The 22323-nt window shown below is 34.5% G+C and overlaps 1 protein-coding gene and 1 long non-coding RNA gene across 9 annotated transcripts in view; one reads left to right on the top strand and one right to left on the bottom strand.

Annotated features, from left to right (window-relative positions):
- ADAM18 (ADAM metallopeptidase domain 18) overlaps positions 1–22323 on the bottom strand; it is a 148603-nt gene that overhangs the window by 122252 nt on the left and 4028 nt on the right. For 7 of the 8 annotated variants that reach the window (XM_021942253.2, XM_021942254.2, XM_021942247.2 and 4 more), the window contains one exon: positions 1836–1891. In XM_021942253.2, coding sequence (XP_021797945.1) covers positions 1836–1891 — 56 coding nt within the window. Of the gene's footprint in view, positions 1–1835; positions 1892–2700; positions 3542–22323 lie in introns of those variants that run through there. The other variant, XM_021942252.2, reaches the window with a different exon arrangement.
- Positions 170–22202, top strand: LOC110743934. The gene is made up of 3 exons (XR_002523777.2): positions 170–586; positions 21939–22003; positions 22113–22202. It is a non-coding gene; the product is annotated as an uncharacterized LOC110743934 (long non-coding RNA).

The raw sequence follows: 22323 nt of genomic DNA, 5'->3' as shown, positions 1-22323 counted from the left end.
AGACAGAATTAATAGAAAACGCAAGGACGCTCAAGCAGAAATATGCTTCGTACAAACAAGGAACAACTAGGGGGCAATATGACTGGAGTGTGGAGTGATGAAGAGAGACTATAGTAAGAGGTGGTGTAACAGAGGTGAGAAGCATTGGAGGGTTTCAGCAGATAAAGACAGCATCAGACCAATGTTTTAATAAAATCAGTGCTGTGTTGAGAAGAATCTGCAGGACAAATAAGCAGAAGAAGCAGGGAAACCATTTAGATGTAAGACATGACGGTGCTTTGAACTAAGATAGCATCAATGGGGGAGGTCTAATTCTGGATATATTTTGTAGGGCTTAGATATACATATAGATATATTTTGAATATATGGGTTTATAATCCACTGGAAATAGGGGAAAATGACACAAAGATGTCAAGTATGACTCCGACTTTTTAAATGTTTTTTTTTTTCCCTGAAAAACTGATATATTTGCCAATTCCTGACATGACTGTGGGAAAGACAAATTTGAGAAGAAAGCCAGAATTCCACTTGGACATGTTACCTATGAGGATCCTAGTAAATACTTGGTTATCAACTAAGTACTCAGGTAAGTGAATATGGCGTTTATTGAAGAGGAATAAGGTAGAGATGTTAATTTGGGAGCAACCAATATGTGGATGGCATTTAAAGTCACAAGAATTAGACAACCAGGTGATTGAATATAGCTAGAGAAAAATAAAAAAACAGAATGCAGAAATAGTACCATGGAGTACTTTAAGATTTGAGAGATGAGAAAGAATTAAAAAAAAAAAAAAAAGATAGAGAAAGGAGAGACAGAGAGAGAGAGAGAGCACTGAAGTACCCACAATGGGTAAAATCAGGACCAGGAGTCTGTGGTATTCTGGAAGCCAAATGGAGACAGTATTTTATGGAGGAGACACAGGTCAACTATGATCAATGCTGCCAACAGGTTAAGAAAAATTAAAACTAAAACACAAACAGGGCATTCAAAAACATGAGGACCACTAATGATTCTATCAGAAAACACTTTTGTGCAGTTGTACAGGAAGAAAAGTAAATGTGATTTAAGTAGGGTAGTCATGAATTAAGTTAGAATAATTTCGTCTAGCCTTGTTCAATTACAAGGAAGCAGGCAGACAAGGGACAGTTGCTATAAATATATATGTTTGAAGATGCAGACAGAGAAGAGGCTACTTAACTTATCTTTATAAAATTTTGAGAAAATATAAATCAAGATACAAACAGTAGATTGTTGCCTAGAGTTGTGACTGAGAACAAAGACTAACTGAAAAAACATGAGGGCTCTTATGTGGGGAAAGAATATTCCAAAACTGATTTATATTTGATGGTGGCAACAGTGCATAAAGTCATAAAATTATTGAATTTTATACTTTAGAGAATTTTACATGTAAAGTAGCTTGTATAAACTTGTTAAAAATAGACACACATGTAATTACCACATCATAAAAACTGTGTTACTAGTTGAATTTCCCACCAATAATCACTTGACGTGTAACTATATTTGACTTCACACCAGATATACTTAATATATAACTTGCAGTTCTTGGGTTCAATGGCTTACATGCAAGCAGAGATTTTACAAGTATGTAATTTATTTCATAATTTGAAAATACCAAGTGAAAATTAAAATGAAAGAGCTCTACAGATCTGATATTCAAGACCTAGTGAATCCTAAATTGGGAAGTCAACCGATAAAACAAGTCTACTTTATACAGCATTCCTGAATTTAAATACTGCACAAAAACTTTAAGGCTGTAAAATCTAAACTTAAAGATTTTCCCTTTTCCTTAATGAAAAAAAAAATCACATCTTACTGTTTTCTGAGATGTAGAGTGTAAGGTTGTCCATCAATTGTAATGATGTAAATCATCTAAAATAAAACACATCAGTAAAGATGATGAAGGAAATCAGAAATATATAAAAGAAAACAATATTCGCCCAAGTTAATAAAAATGAGTCACTCTATCCATTAAAAATGAAAATTGTCTTTAGAATTTATTATCCTAAATAGTAAGAGTTTAGTATCTTAATAAATTCAGGAACAATGTGACCAATTTAATGTGCAGGGGTGACTTTTTAAAATAAAAGTGAAGGGAAACTGGTATATATACATGATGGAATACTACTCAGCCATAAAAAGAAAGGAATTAATGGCGTTTGCAGTGACCTGGGTAAGTTTGGAGACTATTATTCTAAGTGAAGTAACTCAGGAATGGAAAACCAAACATCGTATGTTCTCACTCATAAGTGGGAGCTAAGCTATGGATGCAAAGGCGTAAGAATGACACAATGGAATTTGGGGACTCAGGGGAAAAGGGTAGGAAGGAAGTGAAGGACAAAAGGCTATTAATTGGGTTCAGTGTATACTGCTTGGGTGATGGGTGCATCAAAATCTCACAAATCACCACTAAAGAACTTACTCATGTAACCAAATACCACCTGCTCCCCAAAAACCTATGTAAATAAAAATAAAATGAAATAAAATAAAAATGAAGAGAACATTTTAGTATATATATATATATAACTTTAGCATTATTAACACTATATTAATTACTCCTATTTAGAAAAAAGCATGCATTTTTAGTCAAGATAAATTAGACATGACTTTAGGCTTACATGCCACACAAAATATAATGAACCACTAATAAATTTTTTATACATACATATATGCAGTCATACCTATTCACAGACATTTAGCATTTCTCTCTCAACATGTAAAACTGAGGAAAAAGAGCTAAGAGACTGAAAGCAGACAAGAAACCAGTGAGGAAGACCACACCTCCAGGGATAAGAGTTCTAAACTATCACAAATTGGGTACTAACAATGCTCATGATCCTATTGTGATGGCATCCAGAAACAGCAGGTGATGCCATGAAATTCTACAGGGACCGTAACTGGCCTATGTCTACAGATGCAGACAGAGGTCTATCCTACTAAACCCACCATTTCTCTCCCAAGGCAAACCAATGTCAAGAGAGATCTCTGATTTTAAGCTGGAACAGTCTGTGAACTGGGTAGAAAGAAACAGGGCAATACTGCCTATGACTGGAAATGGCAGAAAGAAACGGAGCACACAGGCTCAGAAGGCGATCTGCTCTCACCCAGACTGGAGGCAAATCTCATCCCATTATTCCCCTGAAACTAACGTAAGCTACTATGGTAAATTCAATGCATTCTCCCAGATTGAATGCAAAACAGAGGTAACAAAAGGTCTGACACAATCTCCACTCCGATGGCAAGTCCACAATAAAAATCTAACTTCCGAGGTATCTACACCAAGAAGGGACAATAACGAATTCAACAAACAAAAGGAGTGATTTCTCAAATTACTCCTGAGAAAACCATGAGGTGTGTTGTATTAGGCTGTTCTCGTGTTCCTATAAAGAACTACCTGAGACTGGGTAATTTATTTAAAAAAGAGGTTTATCTTTGTGGCGTTCTCTGTTAAACCTCTTTAAACGGGGAATGGATTCCCTATTTAATAAATGGTGCTGGGAAAATTGGCTAGCCATAAGTAGAAAGCTGAAACTGGATCCTTTCCTTACTCCTTATACGAAAATTAATTCAAGATGGATTAGAGACTTAAATGTTAGACCTAATACCATAAAAATCCTAGAGGAAAACCTAGGTAGTACCATTCAGGATATAGGCATGGGCAAAGACTTCATGTCTAAAACACCAAAAGCAACGGCAGCAAAAACCAAAATTGACAAATGGGATCTAATTAAACTAAAGAGCTTCTGCACAGCAAAAGAAACTACCATCAGAGTGAACAGGCAATCTGCAGAATGGGAGAAAATTTTTGCAATCTACTCATCTAACAAAGGGCTAATATCTAGAACCTACAAAGAACTCAAACAAATTTACAAGAAAAAAACAAACAACCCCATCAAAAAGTGGGCAAAGGATATGAACAAACACTTCTCAAAAAAAGACATGCATACAGCCAACAGACACATGAAAAAATGCTCATCATCACTGGCCATCAGGGAAATGCAAATCAAAACCACAATGAGATACCATCTCACACCAGTTAGAATGGCGATCATTAAAAGAGGTTTAGTTGGCCCATCGTTCTGCAGGCTCTGCAAGCATGGGACCAGCATCTGCTTGGCTTCTGGCTAGGCCTAGGGAGTTTTTTTTAAACTCATGGCAGAAGGTGAAGCAGGAACTTGCACATGGTGAAAGCAAAAGCAAGAAGGAGAGTGGGGGTCAGGGGGAAGTGCCACACACTTTTACATGACCAGATCTCGGCAGAACTCACTCACCATTGCAAGGACAGCACCAAGCCATGAGGGATCCACCCCCATGACCCAAATACCTCCCACTGCACCTCACCTCCAACACTGAGGACCACGTTTCAACATGAGATTTGGAGAGAACACATATACAAACTGCACCATGTGTGAATAAAACAGGACCTTAATATAAGTATATTTAATATCTTTAGAAAAATAAAAATAGGTATTACAAGGAGTAGGGATTGAGTGTAATAAGAAACTAATTCTATAATTTTCTAACGCTTAATGAGGGCTTATCAAATGCCTAGCATTGTCCAAAGCATTTTGTATGTTTTTTGTAACATTTTTATCCTCAGAAAAGTTATTTTTCATTTCAAGAAAAAGAGATTGAGTAACTCTCCAAAGATGACACACTGAATGAGTGTAAGAGCCCGGGAGAGAAGCAATGTGCTTCACCACTGTGTGACAATGCTAGCACGTGGTGAAGAGCAGAGAGTTCTTAGTGAAGAAAAGACAGAAAATTGTAAAAAATGAATCAATTATAGATCATATAAATGATCATGTAACTGTTTATTCTTAAGTAAATCATTATCCTGAATAAGAGTATGGCTATATCTGAAGGATTAATTAGTGAGGTTGAACATCAAAGCTAAGAAAGTTTCTGTGAATTAAACACAAAAGTGTTTTAAAAGTGGAAGATCTGAAAGAATAAATAAGAAACAGAGAAGCTATTTCCAGGACTTCCAATATCAACTAGTAAGAATTTAAAAAGGCAAAAATAAAGATAACAAAGTGAAAGAAATATTAATAGTTAAAAACTACTACTTCAAAATTGAACACATAAGTATTATCACTTAATGTGCTCATCAAGGGTCATGTAAAGATTTTAAAACACAGACCTCAGAGATGCTGCAGGCTTATTTCCAAACCATTGCAATAAAGCAAATATTTCAATGAAGCAGGTGATATATATTTTTGGTTTCCCAGTGCATATAAAAGTTACGTTTACACTATACTATAGTTCATTGAATATGTAAAGCAAATTATGTCTAAAACTATTCAACCTTAGTTTAAAAAATGCTTTATTGCTAAAAAAATGCAAACGCAGATACAAAACGAGCACTTGCTGTTGTACAAGTGGCACAGGTAACTTGCTTGGCACAGGTGTGAATTGCAATTCAGTAAAGCACAATAAAATAACGTATGTCTGTGGTGAGGGACATAAAATACCCATGAAAATTTTGAGAACAAAGAACCAAGATGGAGAAATTGCCTTATCTAATTTCAAGATTTCCCTCTAAAGCTACCATAAAGAAGACAGAATGATATTGGCAAAACAAAATGGACATACAGACAAATGAAACAGAAAAAAGAGCCCAGAAATAGACCTTCAGCTGATTTTTGAAAAAGATTCAACGGCAATTCAATGGAGAAAGGGTCGTCATTTCATAAGAAATGGTCGTCATTTCAATTGATGGTGATAGAACAATTTGTCCATAGGCAAAAAGATGAATCTCAATACAGACATCACACCTTGCACAACTGTGGAAAGAAATCATAGACTTAAAGGTAATACATAAAACCACAAAATATCTAAAATGAAACACAGGAGAAAAACCTCTGTATTCCTGGTGTTGGTGATGAGTTTTTAGATATGAGAGCAAAAGCATAATCCATACAGGAGAAAAATAATAAGTTGGACTTCATTTAAGTGAAAAAAATTAGCTCAAAGAAAGACATTGTTAAAAGAATGGAAAAAAAAGCTATAGACAGGGAAAAATATTTGCAAATCACACATCTTATAAAAGACTTAACTAGAGTATATAAAAAGCTTTTGAAACTCAAAAATAAGAAACAACCCAATTTAAAAATGAACAAAATTTTCGAATCTTACCAAAGAAGATATACAGATGGAAAATAACAGGCATATTTTTAAAATCTTAGAACAGAAGAGGGATTTTGCAAGAGATTGAAGGTCAAGAAAGCACACAAGAGTATGGCAGAAATTACCCTAAAGTTCTCATCTGGATTCAGGGCAGTTCCAGTAAAGGTGGAACTGTGACTTCCAGTCTATTACATGAGACATGGTCAGCTGTAGAATCATAAGAGTAATGCAAATCAAAACCTTAAACACTATAGAATGGCTTCTATCAAAAGAATAAGAAACAGCAAATGTTGGCGTGTACGTGGAGTAACTGGAATCCTTGTGTTGGTGGAAATTTAAAATGATGCAACCATTACAAAAAATAGTAGAGAGGTTCATCCAAAAAATCACATAAAAATAGAATCATATAAAATATAGAATTATTATATGATTTTAAAACCCCACTGTTGGGTATGCATCCAAAACAATTCAAAGCAGAATCTTGAAGAGGTTATCTGCACACTAATATTCTTTGTATCATAATTAACAATAGCCAAGAGGTGGAAGCAACCCTAATGCCCATCTGGGTGAATAGATGAATAAAATGTGGAATATGCAATAGAATATTATGCAGCATTAAAAAAGAAGGAAACGCTATTACATGCTAAAACAAGGTTGAATCTTGAGGACACTATGCTAACTGAAATAAGACAGACATGAAATAAATCATGTATGTTTGCACTCATATAAAATATCTAATGTAGTCAAAAGCACGGAAACAAAAAGTGGAAAGATGGTTGGAAAGGGCTGGGGAAGGCCATCAAGAAAATTAGTATTTAATGGGTATACAGATTCAGTTTTCCAATATAAAACAATTCTAGAGGTTTGTTGCGTAACAGTGTGAATTTAATTAACAGCATTGAATTGCATACTTAAAAATAGTTACGGTGGTAAATTTTATCTTATGTATGCTATTGTACAGTACATTTTTCTAAAAGACAGATAATGTGAGACTGGATAAAAAACCAAGACCCAATTATATGCCCACAGAGACATGGGTTGATTAAGAGAACAAAGAGAAATACATCATCCAAATGCTAATTATAAATAAACTAAATGTGTACATTAAAAACTAAGAAGGCAAACTTCACGATAATAAGAAATAATATTAGGAATAAGCAGAAACATTTCATAATGATAAAAGTGTCAATTCATCAAGAAGGCAATATAAATCCAAACGTGCATAAAGCTGTAAAATGCATGAAAAACTGAAATGTGGAGGAAACAATTAACTATAAATGGAGATTTAAACACTTTACTGAGAGCAAAGTGCCACCACTTGGCCCCTGACACATTTGGGCTGGAAGACAGAAGATAGTGCAGCAGCGATGTGGTTTGCGTCTGTGTCCCCACTCAAATCTCGTATCAAATTATCATCTCTAATGTTGGAGGTGGGGCCTGGTGGGAGGTGATTAGATCAGAAAGGCAGATTTCCCTTTCAGTGCTGTTCTTGTGATAGTTATCGTGAGATTTGGTTGTTTAAAAGTGAGCAGCATCTCCTCCTCCTCTCTCTTCCTCCTGCTCCTGCCATGTAAAGCATGCCTACTTCCCCTTCCCCTTCCACCATGATCGAATGTTTCCTGAGGCCTCCCCAGCCATGCTTCCTGTACAACCTGCCCAACTGTGAGCCAATTAAACCTCTTTTCTTTAAAACTTACCCAGTCTCAGTGATTTCTTTATAGCAGTGTGAGAACGGACTAATATAAATAGGAATTGAGACTGTGGGCATTTGGGCCACTTCATCATGTAACTTAATACTGCCTTCAGGCACATTCAAAAGCCCAGTCATGTTTATACAGCTTCCATCTGATGGTGAAATCCTGTTGTGCATTCGCCACCATAAGCTTCGTAGGTCAGATAGCACCCAGTTACTCATGGGCAGCTCAGGCCCCAGGGTAACCTGGTGCCCTGATTAAGCATTCAGTCTTATTAAGGCTCATTAGCAAGTCAAAAACTGTTTCTCAAACTGAGAGCAGTTATCCACAGAAATAGTATTAGTGACAGAAAATTAGCAAGGACACAGAAGATTAAACACTAACCATCAACTTGAAATAATTTACATTTATAGACCATGCAATCCACCAAGATGAAATAAACACATTTTTGAAATCCACAAAGAACAATGATTAAGATATACCTTATTTTAGGCCAAGCCTCAATACTCTAAAAATATTTAAGTCACTGAAAGCAAGTTATTTGGATCCAATAAAATTAAAATATAAATCAGTATCAGAAATATCTAGACAATTTCTCAAGTTTTTAGATATTAAATAACTCACTTCTAAATATTCCCTCAAAGAAGCAATTCTAAGAATTTAGAAATAATTTTAAACAAATAATGATAAAATCATAACCTATAAAACTTTGTGGCCTGTAGAAAAATAAAAAGTGATTAAAAGAAACTTTACAGACCTTTCTTTAACAGTGCTTTTAAAAATTTACAAATTTAAATATTTTTATTAGCGAGAAATAACCAAGAACAGATGAAAACTTTCTTAAATTATTAAAAGGCATTGAACAAAATCTACAGATAACGTCAGACTTAATGGTGAATAATTGAATGCATCCTCTCTGAAATCTCAAGAAATAAATATTTATTGACAATTTATTTCACACTTTTTATTGAATATTGTACTGGAGGTTCTAGTCAGTGCAGTACCACAAGGAAAAGGAATAACTGGTAGGCAGAATTAAGAGAAAAAAACAAATTTTTTAAATCTTCAAAACACGTGATAATACACAGAAAAAATTCTAAGTAATATATGAAAAACGCTACTAGAATTAATGGGTGAATTTGATAACATGAAGATGGAAGCTCAATATTTAAAATTTAATTTAGTTCTACATAACAACAATGGATAACAGGAATATGCAATAAAAATGGAATTTACACAAGCATCAAAAACATGAAATATTTTTTAAAAGTTGTAAAATATATGAGTAATATCTGCGTCTAGAAAGCTTCAGAAAAATGATTAGTGAAATTAACAAAGACATAAATAAATGGATGTGTGTGTATATACATATATAAAGCCACTGAAATACATCTATTAAAGACATTGAATCGATAACCTCCTACAACAGGAAGCACCGGGCCCAGATGGATTCACTGGTAAATTCTACTAAACATTTAAGAAATAATTTATATTAATTTTCTACAATCTCTTTCAAGAGATAGAAGCACAGGGAATACTTCTTTTTCTATAAAGCTAGATGAAAAATCCTCAACAAAATATTAGCAAATCTTATTCAACAATGTATAAAAATAATTATTTTGATACATTACTTTATACAAACTATTTACATATTTTATACAAATTATTTTATTTTTTATACATTACAACCAAGTGAAGTTTATCCTAGGTGTGCAAAGGTAACTCAACACTTGAAAATCAATTGATGTAATCATCACATTGTCTAAAGGAAAAGAATCACAAGATCATTTCAATAGATGTGGAAAAGGCATTTGAAAAAATCCGGCCTGGCTCAGTGGCTCACACACATAATTCTAGCACTTTGGGAGGCCGAGGTGGGTGGATAACCAGAGGTCAGGCGTTTGAGACCAGCCTGGCCAACATGGCGAAACCCCGTCTGTACCAAAAATACAAAATTGGCCGGGTATGGTGGTGGGTGCCTGTGATCCCAGCTACTCAGGAGGCTGAGGCAGGAGAATCGCTTGAACCCAGGAGGCGGCAGTTGCAGTGAGCTAGGATCACGCCACGGCACTCCAGCCTGGGTGAGAGAGCAAGACTCTGTCTCAAGAAAAAAAAGAAAAAAGAAAAAAATCCAACACCCATTTCTTTTTTTTTTTTTTCTTTTTTTGAGATGGAGTCTTGCTCTGCTGCCCAGGCTGGAGTGCAGTGGTGTGATCTCAGCTTAGGTTCAAGTGATTCTCCTTCCTCAGACTCCCGAGTAGCTGGGATCACCGGCATGTACCACCACATCCTGCTAATTTTCATATATTTGGTAGAGACTAGGTTTTGCCATGTGGGCCAGGCTGCTCTCGAACTCCTAACCTCAGGTGATTCACCCACCTCGGCCTCCCAAAGTGCTAGGATTATAGGCATGAGTCACCGTGCCTGGCCAACACCCACTTTGAGTAATAATAATGATGACGATAAAAATTTTCAGCAAACTAAGAATAGCAGGCCACATTCTCACCTTGATAATGAATATCTATTTTAAAAAAATCTAGGGCTAACATCATACATAGGTTTTGAAAAATTAGACCTTTTCATGCTATGATCAGGAACAACGCACAGATAGCCACTCCTTTCAACATCACACTACCAGTCCTAGCCAATGCAATAAGAAAAGGTATAGTCGATTGGGATAAAAAGAAATGAAACTGTCTTTGTTCATAGATAAAAAGATTGTCTATGTAGAAATTCTGAGAGAATTGATGAGTAACCCCTCTGGAACTAAAATACAATTATAGCAAGGTCGCAGGATAGAAGGTAAACATACAAAAGTCAATTGCTTTTCTACTTACCAGCAATGAAGGAAGGGAATGTGAAGTAAAAACAATGACATTTACATTAGCATCCAAAACTCAAAATAGATAGATTTGCTAGATAGATTTGCTAGATACAAATCTAGCAAAATATATAAGATCTATGTGAGAAAAACTATAAAATTGATGAAAAAAAATTAAGAACTAAGTGAACTATTCCATGTTATGGATAGCAACACTAAATATCATTAAGACATCAGTTATTTCCAACTTGATTAATAGATTCAAGATAGATTCAAGATAGTTCCCATCAAAATCCCACTTAGTTATTTTGCAAATATCGACAAACAAATTCTACGGTTTATATGGAGAGGCAAAAGACCAAGAACAGGCAACACAACACAATACTAAAAGAGAAATACAAAGTTGGAGGACTGACACTACCTGATGTCAAGACTGAACTATAAAGCTACAGTAATTAGGAGAATGTGGTATTGGCTAAAGGGTAAACAAATAGAATAATGCAACAGAATAAAGAGCACAGAAATTGATCTATATAAATAAACTACCTTTGACAAAATGGCATAGGAAATACAATGAAGTAAAGATAGTCTTTTCAATGAATGGTGTTGGGACAACTGGATATCCAAACATAAAAAAAAAATAAATCTAGACACAGAACATAATAGTTCACCAAAATTGACTTAAAATTAATAATAGACCAAAATGTAAAATATATAACTATAAAACTACTTGACGAGAACATAGGAGAAAATCTAAGTGACCTTAGCTATGGCAGTGACTTTTTAGTACAACCCCAGAGGCATGATCCGTGAATAAATAATTGATAAACTGGATTTAATTAAAACTAAAAATTTCTTCTCTGTGAAAGACATTGTCAAGTGTATGAAGAGTAAACCACAGATTAAAAGAAAATATTTGCAAAAGGCCTATATGATAAAGGACCAAAATATGTAAACAACTCCTAAAACTCAACAATAATAAAATGAACAACCAGACTTTAAAAAGAAACAAAAACCTAAACAGACATCTCATCTAATAAGATATACGTCAAGCAAATAAGACATATGTCAAACAAACATGAGACCTGATAGGGAGGCCGTGCATTCATAAGGACAGTGGTATATTGAAAAATTCTGTACTTTCTTCTCATCTTTTCTCTGAACCTAATACTGCTCTAAAAAAATTAACCCTTATATATTATTAAGGAATTGCAAATTAAAAATAAAATACTATTACACAGTGATTTGAATAGTCAAAACCCAAACACTGACAACCGCAATTGAAGTAAAGATGAGGAGCCACAGGAACTCTTATTCCTCGTTGGTAGAAATGCAAAATAATAGATCAACTTTGGAGGATAAGCTGGCAGTTGCTTACAATACTACACATACTCTTATCATATAATCCAGCAATTGTGTTCCTTGGTATTTACTGAAAAGAGCTGAAAACTTATGTCCATACAAGTACCTATGTAGAAATATTTATGGCAGCTTAATTCATAGCTGCCAAATCTTAGAAGCAGCCAACACATTCTTCAGTAGGTAAATGGCTAAATAAACTGTGGTACAGCCAGACAATAGATTATTATTCAGTGATAGAAAGAAATGAGCTATCAAACCATTAAAAGACATAAAGAAATCTTAAACACATACTAAATGGGAAGAAAAGCCATCTGAAAAGGCTACATACTTCAAGATTCCAATTATAACACACTCTGGAAAAGGCAAAACTATAGAGACTGTAAAAGAATAAGTAAATGTCAAGGATTTGGTTGGTGGGGAGGGATGATTAGATAGAGCACAAAGGAATTTTAGAACAGTGAACCTATTCTGTATGATACTATTAGTGGGTATTTGTCATTACACATTAGTTCAAACCCACATGGCACATAGCACTAGAAGCGAACCCTAAGGTACACTATGAAAATTTGAGTGATGATGTGTCAGTATAGATTCATTAATTGAAACAAACATGTGAGACCTGATAGTCAGCGAGGCTGTGCATCCATAAGGACAGTGGTAAATTGAAAGATTCTGTCCTTTCTTCTCATCTTTTCTCTGAAGTTAATATTGCTCTTAAAAAAAAAAAAAAAAAAAGTTTATTTTAGAAATTTTTGAAATTAAAAATGAATAAGATCAGATTCCAGCCAAGTTCCAGCCAAAATGGAATAGCCTCATTCTTCCAAGTTTTTCCCTCTTAAAGCTAAGAAATCCTGGAAATATAACAGAAAAATAAAAATAAAAAATTTTGGAGAAATGGAAACAAGAAGGCAGACTAACCAGTGACATAAGGACTTGAGTGATGACTAGTTCAGGCTGGGCCCGGTGGCTCACGCCTGTAATCCCAGCACTTTGGGAGGCCGAAGTGGGTGGATCCCTTGAGGTCAGGAGTTTGAAACCAGCCTGGCCAACATGGTGAAACCCCGTCTCCACTAAAAATACAAAAAAAATTAGCCGGGTGTGGTGGCATGCACCTGTAATCCCAGCTACTTGGGAGGCTGAGGCAGGAGAATCGCTTGAAACCTCTGAGGCGGAGGTTGCAGTGAGCCAATATCATGCCACTGTACTCCAGCCTGGAGTGAATCTCCTGCAGTGAATCCAGTCAGTGTGAATCTCCGTCTCAAAATAAACACATAAATAAATAAATAAATAAATATTTTTAAAAAACAAAATAAAAAATAAAGTCAGTTCACTGGTTTTCTTTTGACTTCTATGCATTGTAAATGGTTTGGAGATGATAGCAACCTGGAACTACCAACAGGCACAGTGTCAACAGGGTCCAGTGCAGAGCTGAGATTGCAGTCCCTCCTTGTAGTGATGAAGCACCACCCTCCATGGCAGTGAAAGTCAGCCCTGTGTTTCACCTATTGAGGATTCCAGTGACGTATAATGAATAACACATGAAAGCAAAGCTACCAAAATAAAAATCTAAGTGGAAAGGCTCAACCACTGAATGGAGTTAGGGGAGAAAATATTGAAATGGGAGAGAGAAAAATAGAAATTACCCAATCTGAAAATTGAGGAAATTTACAAAATATGTAAAGAGGCAATGACCAAAAATGTACAGAGCTTCAGGGACCTAGGGTACTATAACAAAAATTATATCGGTTGTGTCATTAGAATCCCAAATACAGATGGAGGCTAGAGTTGAAAAGGTACTCACAAGAAATAGTGGATGAAAATTTACCAAATTTGATAAATCATAAACCTATTCATTTAAGGAGCTAGAAACTATTGAAACTACCAAAAAAAAAATCTCACACCAAAATGCATCATAGCTCAATTTCTGAAAACTAAAAGAAATTTTTAAAATCTTGAAAGTAATGAGAGAAATGACATTTGGGGAAAAAAAATTCAAATGACAGCAAATTTCTCATAAGAAAACATGAAGATCAAAGGAAATGTCATAACATAAGTATGATGAGAAAAAAGACCCATACATCTAGAATTCTATGAAAATCCAGCTTAAAAAATATCCTTCAAAAATGAAGAGATAATCAAGACATTCTCAGATCAGGAGACTAAGAACATTTGTCTCATACAAACCTATACTAAGAGAATGACTAAATAAATTTCTCTAAACAAAAAAGTAAAAATAAAAGAGGAAGGATTGAAACACCCAGAATGAAGAAAAACACAGAGGGGAAAGTACAGGTAATTACAAAAGTTTACCTTTTCATATTGAGTTTTCCAAATTAATTTGAAGATTGAAGCAAAAATTATAACAGTTACTTCTTTGTGTTCCTTTACTTTAGCCCATTTATAATTGCCTTAAATATTTCCTCAACATACATTTAGAAACACATTAAGGTTTAAATACTTTGCTTAACCTGGTGAAATGATGACAGTAGGCTTTGAAAAGTTATGTACACGTAATGTAATATCTAGAGTAACCACTAAAAGAGCTCTACAAGTATATATTTTTGAATCACCACCATAATAAAAAAACTATATGATTCTGGCAATTTATACAAAAGCATGAAAAAAGAAAATAAAAATTAAAAGCAAAACAAAAAATTACTTGGTAGATGTAACACCAATAGTTACACTAAATATAAATGGTATGAACAGGGGAAATTATAGATCGAGTGAATTTAAAAATCAACAAAGCTATATTCTGTTAAAAATAATTTCACATCAAAGACAATTGCCTAGGCTGGCTGAAAGCAATAATATTGAAGAAAACTTATCATGCAAACATAAACCAAAGGAAAGCAGAAATTGTTATATTAGTATCAGATAATGCAAAGATATTTATCAGAGAATGAGAAGGGCATTATATAATGATAAACGGTATCAATCCAGCAAGATGTAATAATCCTAAATGGGTATGCCCCGAACAAAAAAACTGCAAAATATAAGAAGCAAAACCTGACAGAAAGGAAAGATTATCCTTCTCCATTGTGTCCTTTTGGTGAACTCGTTGAAAATCTGTTGACTGTATATGTTTGGATTCATTTCTGGGCTCTCTGTTCTGTTCTATTGGTCTACATGTCTGGCTTTTTTTTTTTTTTTATGACAGTACCATGTTGTTTTGAATATTATGTTTTTTAAATACAATTTTAAATCAGGAAGTATGAGGCCTCTAACTTTTTTCCTCAGTATTGCTTTGGCTACTCGAGGTTATTTCATGGTTCCATACAAAATTTAGCATTGTATTTTCTATTTCTGTGAAGAGTGCCATTGGAATTTTGGTAGGGATTGCACTGAATCTGCCTATTGCTTTGGGTAGTATGGACATTTTAGCAACATTACCCAAGAATAAAAATCAGTGGCCCCATAACATAAAAGCAAACAAGCTATTGCTGATATGGAGGTTTCCTCAGTCTGGATAGACAATCAAACCAGCCATAACATTCCCTTAAGCCAAAGCTTAATCTGGAAAAAAGTCCTAACTTTCTTCATTTCTATGAAGACTGAGAATGATAAGAAAGTGAAGAAGAAAAGTGAAGCTAACAGAGGTTGGTTCGTGAGACTTAAGAAGATATCTCCGAAACAAAAATGCAAGGTGATGCAGCAAGTCCTGATGTAGAAGCGGAAATAAGTGATCTGTAAGATCTAGCTAAAATAATTGATGAAGACTGCTCCACTAAACAACAGATTTTCAATGTAGATAAAACAGCCTTCTACTAGAATATGCCATCTAGGACTCAGCTAGAGACTTTCACAGCTAGAGAGGGGAAATCCATGCATAGGATTTTTTAAATTGTTATTTTAGATTCAGGGGTACACATGCTTGATTGTTACATGGGAATTAAATGCATGATGCTGGGAGTTGGGCTTCTAGTGTACCCATCACTCAAATATTGGACATTGTATCTAGTAGGTATTCTGTCCCCATCCCCCATTTTGGAGTCCCCAGAGTCTATTTTCTTCATCGTTTTATGTCCAACTGTACCATTTATTTAGTTCCTACTTATAAATGAGAACACGCAACATTTTATTTTTCACTTCTGGGTTATTCCACATAGGATAATGGCCTCCAGTTCCTCCATGTTGCTACAACAGACATGATTTTGTTCTTTTTATGGCTGCATAATATTCCATGGTGTATATATACCACATTTTCTTTATCCAGTGAACTGTTGGTGGACATTTAGATTGGTTCCATGGCTTTGTTATGGTGAATAGTGCTGCAATAAATATACAAGTGCAAGTGTCTTTTTTATATGATCTATATTCCTTTAGGTAGATACCCATTAGGGAGATTGCTGGGTCAAACATCAAAACAAGTAAAAACAGAACTATCATTCAACCCAATGTTAATGTCTTGCTTTAAAAGACAGGCTGACTCTTGTTAATGCTTATTACACAGCTAGTGACTTTACATTGAAGCCAATACTCAGTGACCATTCTGACAATGCTAGGGCCCTTAAGAATTATGCTAAATCTACTATGCCTGTGATGAGAAATGTAACAACAAAGTCTGGATGAAAATATAACTATTTATAACATGGTTTACTAAATATTTGAAGTTGACCATTGAGACCTACTGCTCAGAAAAAAAGATTCCTTTCAAAATATTACTGCTCACTGACAATGTACCTGGTCACCCAAGAGCTCTAATGGAGATGTGCAAGGAAATTAATGCTGTTTTCCTACCTGCGAACACAGCATCCATTCTGCAGCCTAGTCAAGCAGATATTTTGACTTTAAAGTCTCATTACTTAAGAAATACATTTTGTAAGGATATAGCTGCCACAAATAGTGATTCCTCTACTGGACCTGGGCAAAGTCTATTGAAAACAGTATGGAAAGAATTCACCATTCTACATGTCATTTAGACCATTCACGATTCATGGGAAGAGGTTAAGATATCAACACTAACAGGAACTCAGAAAAAGTTAATTACAGCCCTCATGAATGACTTTGAGGGATTCAAGACTTTAGTGGAGAAAAAAACTACAGATGTGGTAGAAATGGCAAGAGAACTAGAATTAGGAGTGGAGCCTGAAGATATGACTGAATTTTTGCAATCTCATAATAAAACTTGAATGGATGAGGAGTTACTTCTCATGGATGAGCAAAGAAGTTGGTTTCCTGAGATGGAATCTACTCCTGGTAAAGATGCTGTGAATACTGTTAAAATTACAAAAAAAAAAAAAAAGTTCAGAATATTACATAAACTTAGTTGATAAAGCAGTGGCAGGATTGGAGAAGATTGAGTCAAATTTTAAAATAAGTTCTACTGTGGGTAAAATGCTATCAAACAGCATTGCGTACTACAGAAAAATCTTTCACGAAAGGAAGAGTCAACCAACGCAGCAAATTCATCATTGTCTTATTTTAAGAAATTGCCACGGCCACCCCAACCTTCAACCACCACCTTCATCAGTCAGCAGCCATCAACATCAGGCAAGGGCATCTATCGGGAAATGATTACAACTCACTGAAAATTGAGATGATAGTTATCATTTTTTAGTAATAAAGTATTTTAAATTAAGGTTTTACATTGTTATTTTTAGCCATAGCACTATTGCACACTTAATATTAACTATAGTATAGTATAAACAGAACTTTAGTATGCACTGGGATACCAAAAAGTTTGTGTGACTTACATTAGTCTAGAACTAAATGTAAGTCAGAACCAAACCTGCAATATCTCCAAGATATGCTTGTAACTTTCAATTTTGAACAATAATAAGCAAGGACATTATAAGTCAAAATAAGCAGGAAAATAACTAGAAGGAATCAGGAGAGAGTTTGTGACTTGCTCCTTATGTTCTATTTCTGAATCGAGTGCTAATTTTGGAGGTGTGTCTACTTTGTGAACATTCATTGAGATATATGTGTTATTTATCAATGTAAAATGTTATTTTAGTATAAAAAAGAAAACCTAGAAAAAATTTATTTTGGAAATTAAAGGCAAAATGTCCTCTTCCCAAAATACTTGAGCCAAAAAGGAATGATAGTATTCATTTTAAAATACTGAAAAATGAATAAAAAAGGGTAGAATATGACTCAAGGAGTACTTAAAATGAAAGTGTAAAATTTTTAAACATATGTTACAAAATTTGTAATTAAAAATTATTTATTATTAATAAAAATAATAATAAAAATATATACATACATACACACATGTTGGTGTATATATTTGTATATATTTCTTCATGTGTGTACATAATCATTGACATGTTTGTGTGTGTAAAATATACATGTCAAGGAATATATACATACATCTTGATATACATAATATACACAATCATACATAATTTATACATAATATGTAGTTACATATATTCTTATATTTTCTATTTATATTAATATCTATAAACAACAATCATTTGGAATAGATATTCTGCATAGATGGTTCTTCTCAACCTTACCATGACAACTTAATTCACTACAAAATATATATATATTTGTCTTGTGCAGACATTTATGATTCCATTGCTTGCTTCTGGCTATAGTCTGAGTAAGATATAATGCGCCTAACATAAATTAATCACATAAAGAATAAGAAAGGGGAGAGCAGCCAGTAACATTAAAGAGTTGGCTTAGTACTATCAGCTAGCCTTGGAATTCTTCTGTTGAATATAATCACTTTAAAAGGACATCAGTGCAACACAGGACCACTGTGAGACAATTATGTATCAAGACAAAACCAACACTACTTCATAATCATGTGTGAACACCAACAAAATGTAAGCCCTTCCAAGTCAAAAAAAAAAAAAAAAAGAAGAAAGAAAGATTGAATATGCCCTTATTGGGCTAGTGTGAATGGCTGCTGCTTCTTAACTAATGACAGATTTAGGAATCTTCTGGTCTTCCTGTGCCCTAGATAAGACTTACTAAGATACACAATCATAGTATTATGCCTACTTCCGGACCATATCTAAACCAGATCAAAGGCACACGTCCTAAAACTTCCCCCAAATTCCCAAAACACGCCAATGTCTTATAAGTGCTTTAACAACCTCCTAAAGAGATGTTCCATGGCTCCCCACGGTGCGCATTCTCCCTCACTGCAATGTGTAATAATTCTTATTTGTTCAATTGCTGGTGTGTTCACAATGGTCTTTGACAAGAAGGCATTGATAGCAGGAAACAAACACATCCTAACTGAGGTCAGCTCTCCCCAACTGGAGAGTTGTTTCCCTGTGTTGAACCAACAATGGGTACTACAGCTTCCATATGTATACTTAGATAAAACAGAAGGTTTGAAACTTTCTTCATAGTTCCTGTAATATCCTAAAATTTAAGCCATTGTTTTATGGAATAGAAGAATATATTTTCAAAAGATCTATATGACAAAGAATTAATATCCAAAATGTCAAAAGGACCTTCTATAACTCAACAGCCAAAAACAAAACAAAACAAATAACCTGATTAAACAATGGGCAAAGGACCTGAATAAACTTCTGTCCAAAGAAAACATACAAATGACCATCAGGTATAAGGAACAGTACTCAATATCATTAATCATCAGAAAAATGCAGGATCAAAACCACAATGAGATATCACCTCACAGCTATTATAATGGGTTTTATTTAAAAAAACAAACCCACACCCACAAACAAAAGCAAAAGATAACAAGCACTGGCAAAGATGTAGAGAAGTTGGAATTCTTGTACACTATTGGTGGGAATGGAGAATGGTGCAGCCATTATGAAAACCAGTATGGAGGTTCCACAAAAAATTAAAAATAGAACTACCATATGATCCAGCAATACAACATCTGGCTACATATCCAAAAAAAGATTAAAGCCATGACCTTGAAGAGATATCAGCAGCCCCATGTTAATTCCAACATTATTCACAATATTCATGGTTTGGAAGCAACCCAAAAGTTCAATGACATTAACTCATAAAGGAAATGTAGCATATAAACATATTGGAACACTATTTAGCTTTAAAAAAGAAGGAAATCCTATTTGAGACATGAATGAACCCACAGGGCATTATGCTATGTTAAATAAGACGGTCACAGAATGACAAACACTATATGATTCCACTTACTTATATGAGGAATCTAAAATAGCTAAAATAGGTGGGTGTGGTGGCTAACACCTGTAATGCCGGCACTTGGGGAGGCTGAGTCTGGCAGAACACTTGAGTTCAGGAGTTCAAGACCAGTTTGGCCAACATGGTGAAACCCCATCTCTACTAAAAAAAATACAAAAGTATCCAGGTGTGGTGGCATGCACCTGTAATCCCAGCTACTCAGAAGGCTGAAGCACAAGAACTGCTTGAGCCTGGGAGGTGGAGGTTGCAGTGAGCCAAGATCACACCATTGCACTCCAGCCTGGGCAACAGAGAGAAACTCCACCTCAAATAAATAAATAAAATAGTCAAAATTATAAAACCAGAGAATAGAATAGTGGTTGCCACAGGTCTGGGGAAAGAGAGAAATGGGGAATTGTTACTCAATGAATACAAAGTTCCAGTAATGAAAGATGAATACGTTCTAGAGATATGCTGTATAACATAGTACCCATAGTTAACGATACATCATTGTGCACTTCAAAATATGTTAAGAGGATCATTCTCATCTTCAGCATTCTTAGCACAAAATACAAAATTAAAGCATGCAAGGACATTTTTGGAAGTGATGGATATGTTTAGTACATCGATTGTGGTCATGATATCATGGATGTATGCATATATTCAAACTCATCAAAATGTTTACACTAGATAGGTGCAATTTTTATATCAATTATAACTCAATAAAGTTTTTAAAACATGAAGAGAATACCATATACAATAAAATATAACTTCAAGAATTCCATATAAATAATACCAAAAGTGTAGACAAGGACTGAATACTGCATGTCTCTCATAGTAAAACTATTTCATCAAGTCCTGCATAGTTGCTATATGCTTCTTGACAAGTAGTAAGAAATTTGAAGTTTACAGTGATTATACAATGACAACGTGCAACAGTAGTAAATCAGGGGAAAAAAAACCCAGAAAGATAGATAGACAGATAGATAGATAGACAGATAGATAGATAGTTGGGGTTTTTTGTTTGTTTTTTGTTTTTAAGAGATGAAGTCTCGCTCTGTTATCCAGGCTGGAGTACAGTGACACAATCATAGCTGACTGCAGCCTCCAAACCCTGGGCTCAAGAGATACTCCTGCCTCAGCCTCCAGAACACCTCGGACTACTGGCGCACACTACCACACCCAGTTAGGTTATTTTTTTAGAGATAGGGTCTCACCAACTTGCCCAAGCTGGCCTCAAACTCCCGGGCTCAAGAGATCCTCCCACCTTGGGATCTCAAAGGGTTGGGATGGGATTACAGTCATGAGCCATTGTGTTGGCAGAAAATAACTTTTGCAAATAACTTTTCAACAGAAAGCAGCTTACTGTAGTGGAATTGGAGTTACAAATTAAAGATTAGACTCTACATGCTGACACAGATTTGATGCCATTAATATTTTTTAATCCTCTGTCTTTTAAAATGAATATATATAATAAATAATTCCACTTCAGGAGGATAATGTGATAAATAAGATTTATAAATGAAAATCCTTTCCAACTTCTCTAAAGGAAAGTATTCATTTTACTGTGATTCCTAAACACAATTTGACATATATTTTATTTATTATAATTGTTCACTAGTAGAAGCCATGGTAAGTCCCAATATTGTGTGCCAAAATAGAATTAATGGATTAATCTTTCCCTTACTCATAATTTTAAAATCACTCTTTCAACCTGAAACATTTTCAGAGTTGACATATATTGTGCACCTTTTGACTGCATAGAAATATAAACCCCTATATTGTAACTTCCAATTTGTAAAATAGAACATTTTAACTATGTCGATTTCAGGCATTTTAATGAAGCAAATATACAAGACTGAAGGCCTTCAGTTTAATAACTTTTTAATCTAGCAGGTTAGTAATTTTCCAACTTCTTTTTCCAGTTAATTTTTACTTATTGTAATATTTTTCATCATAACAGGGCAAATGTGACATTCTTATTTTTTCTTCGCTTTTTACAAAGTCTTTGTAGGTTACATGCTATTAAGACTGATGCCTGTGGATCAAATTTTCCATGTCTAAATTTTGCTTATGACCAATTTCTACATCATTTAGTGGACAATAAAAAATTTGTTAATTTGTTGGCTAAACCATGGTCATGCATATTTTATATTGGTTTCTTTTTCCTACCAGTTTGATTGCTGAACATTTCTTGGAAATTGTGAACAAGTAGT

The sequence above is a fragment of the Papio anubis genome, chromosome 8 (assembly GCF_008728515.1).
Source record: "Papio anubis isolate 15944 chromosome 8, Panubis1.0, whole genome shotgun sequence".
NCBI classification, from domain to species: domain Eukaryota; kingdom Metazoa; phylum Chordata; class Mammalia; order Primates; family Cercopithecidae; genus Papio; species Papio anubis.
This window is presented reverse-complemented; position numbering and strand designations above follow the sequence as displayed.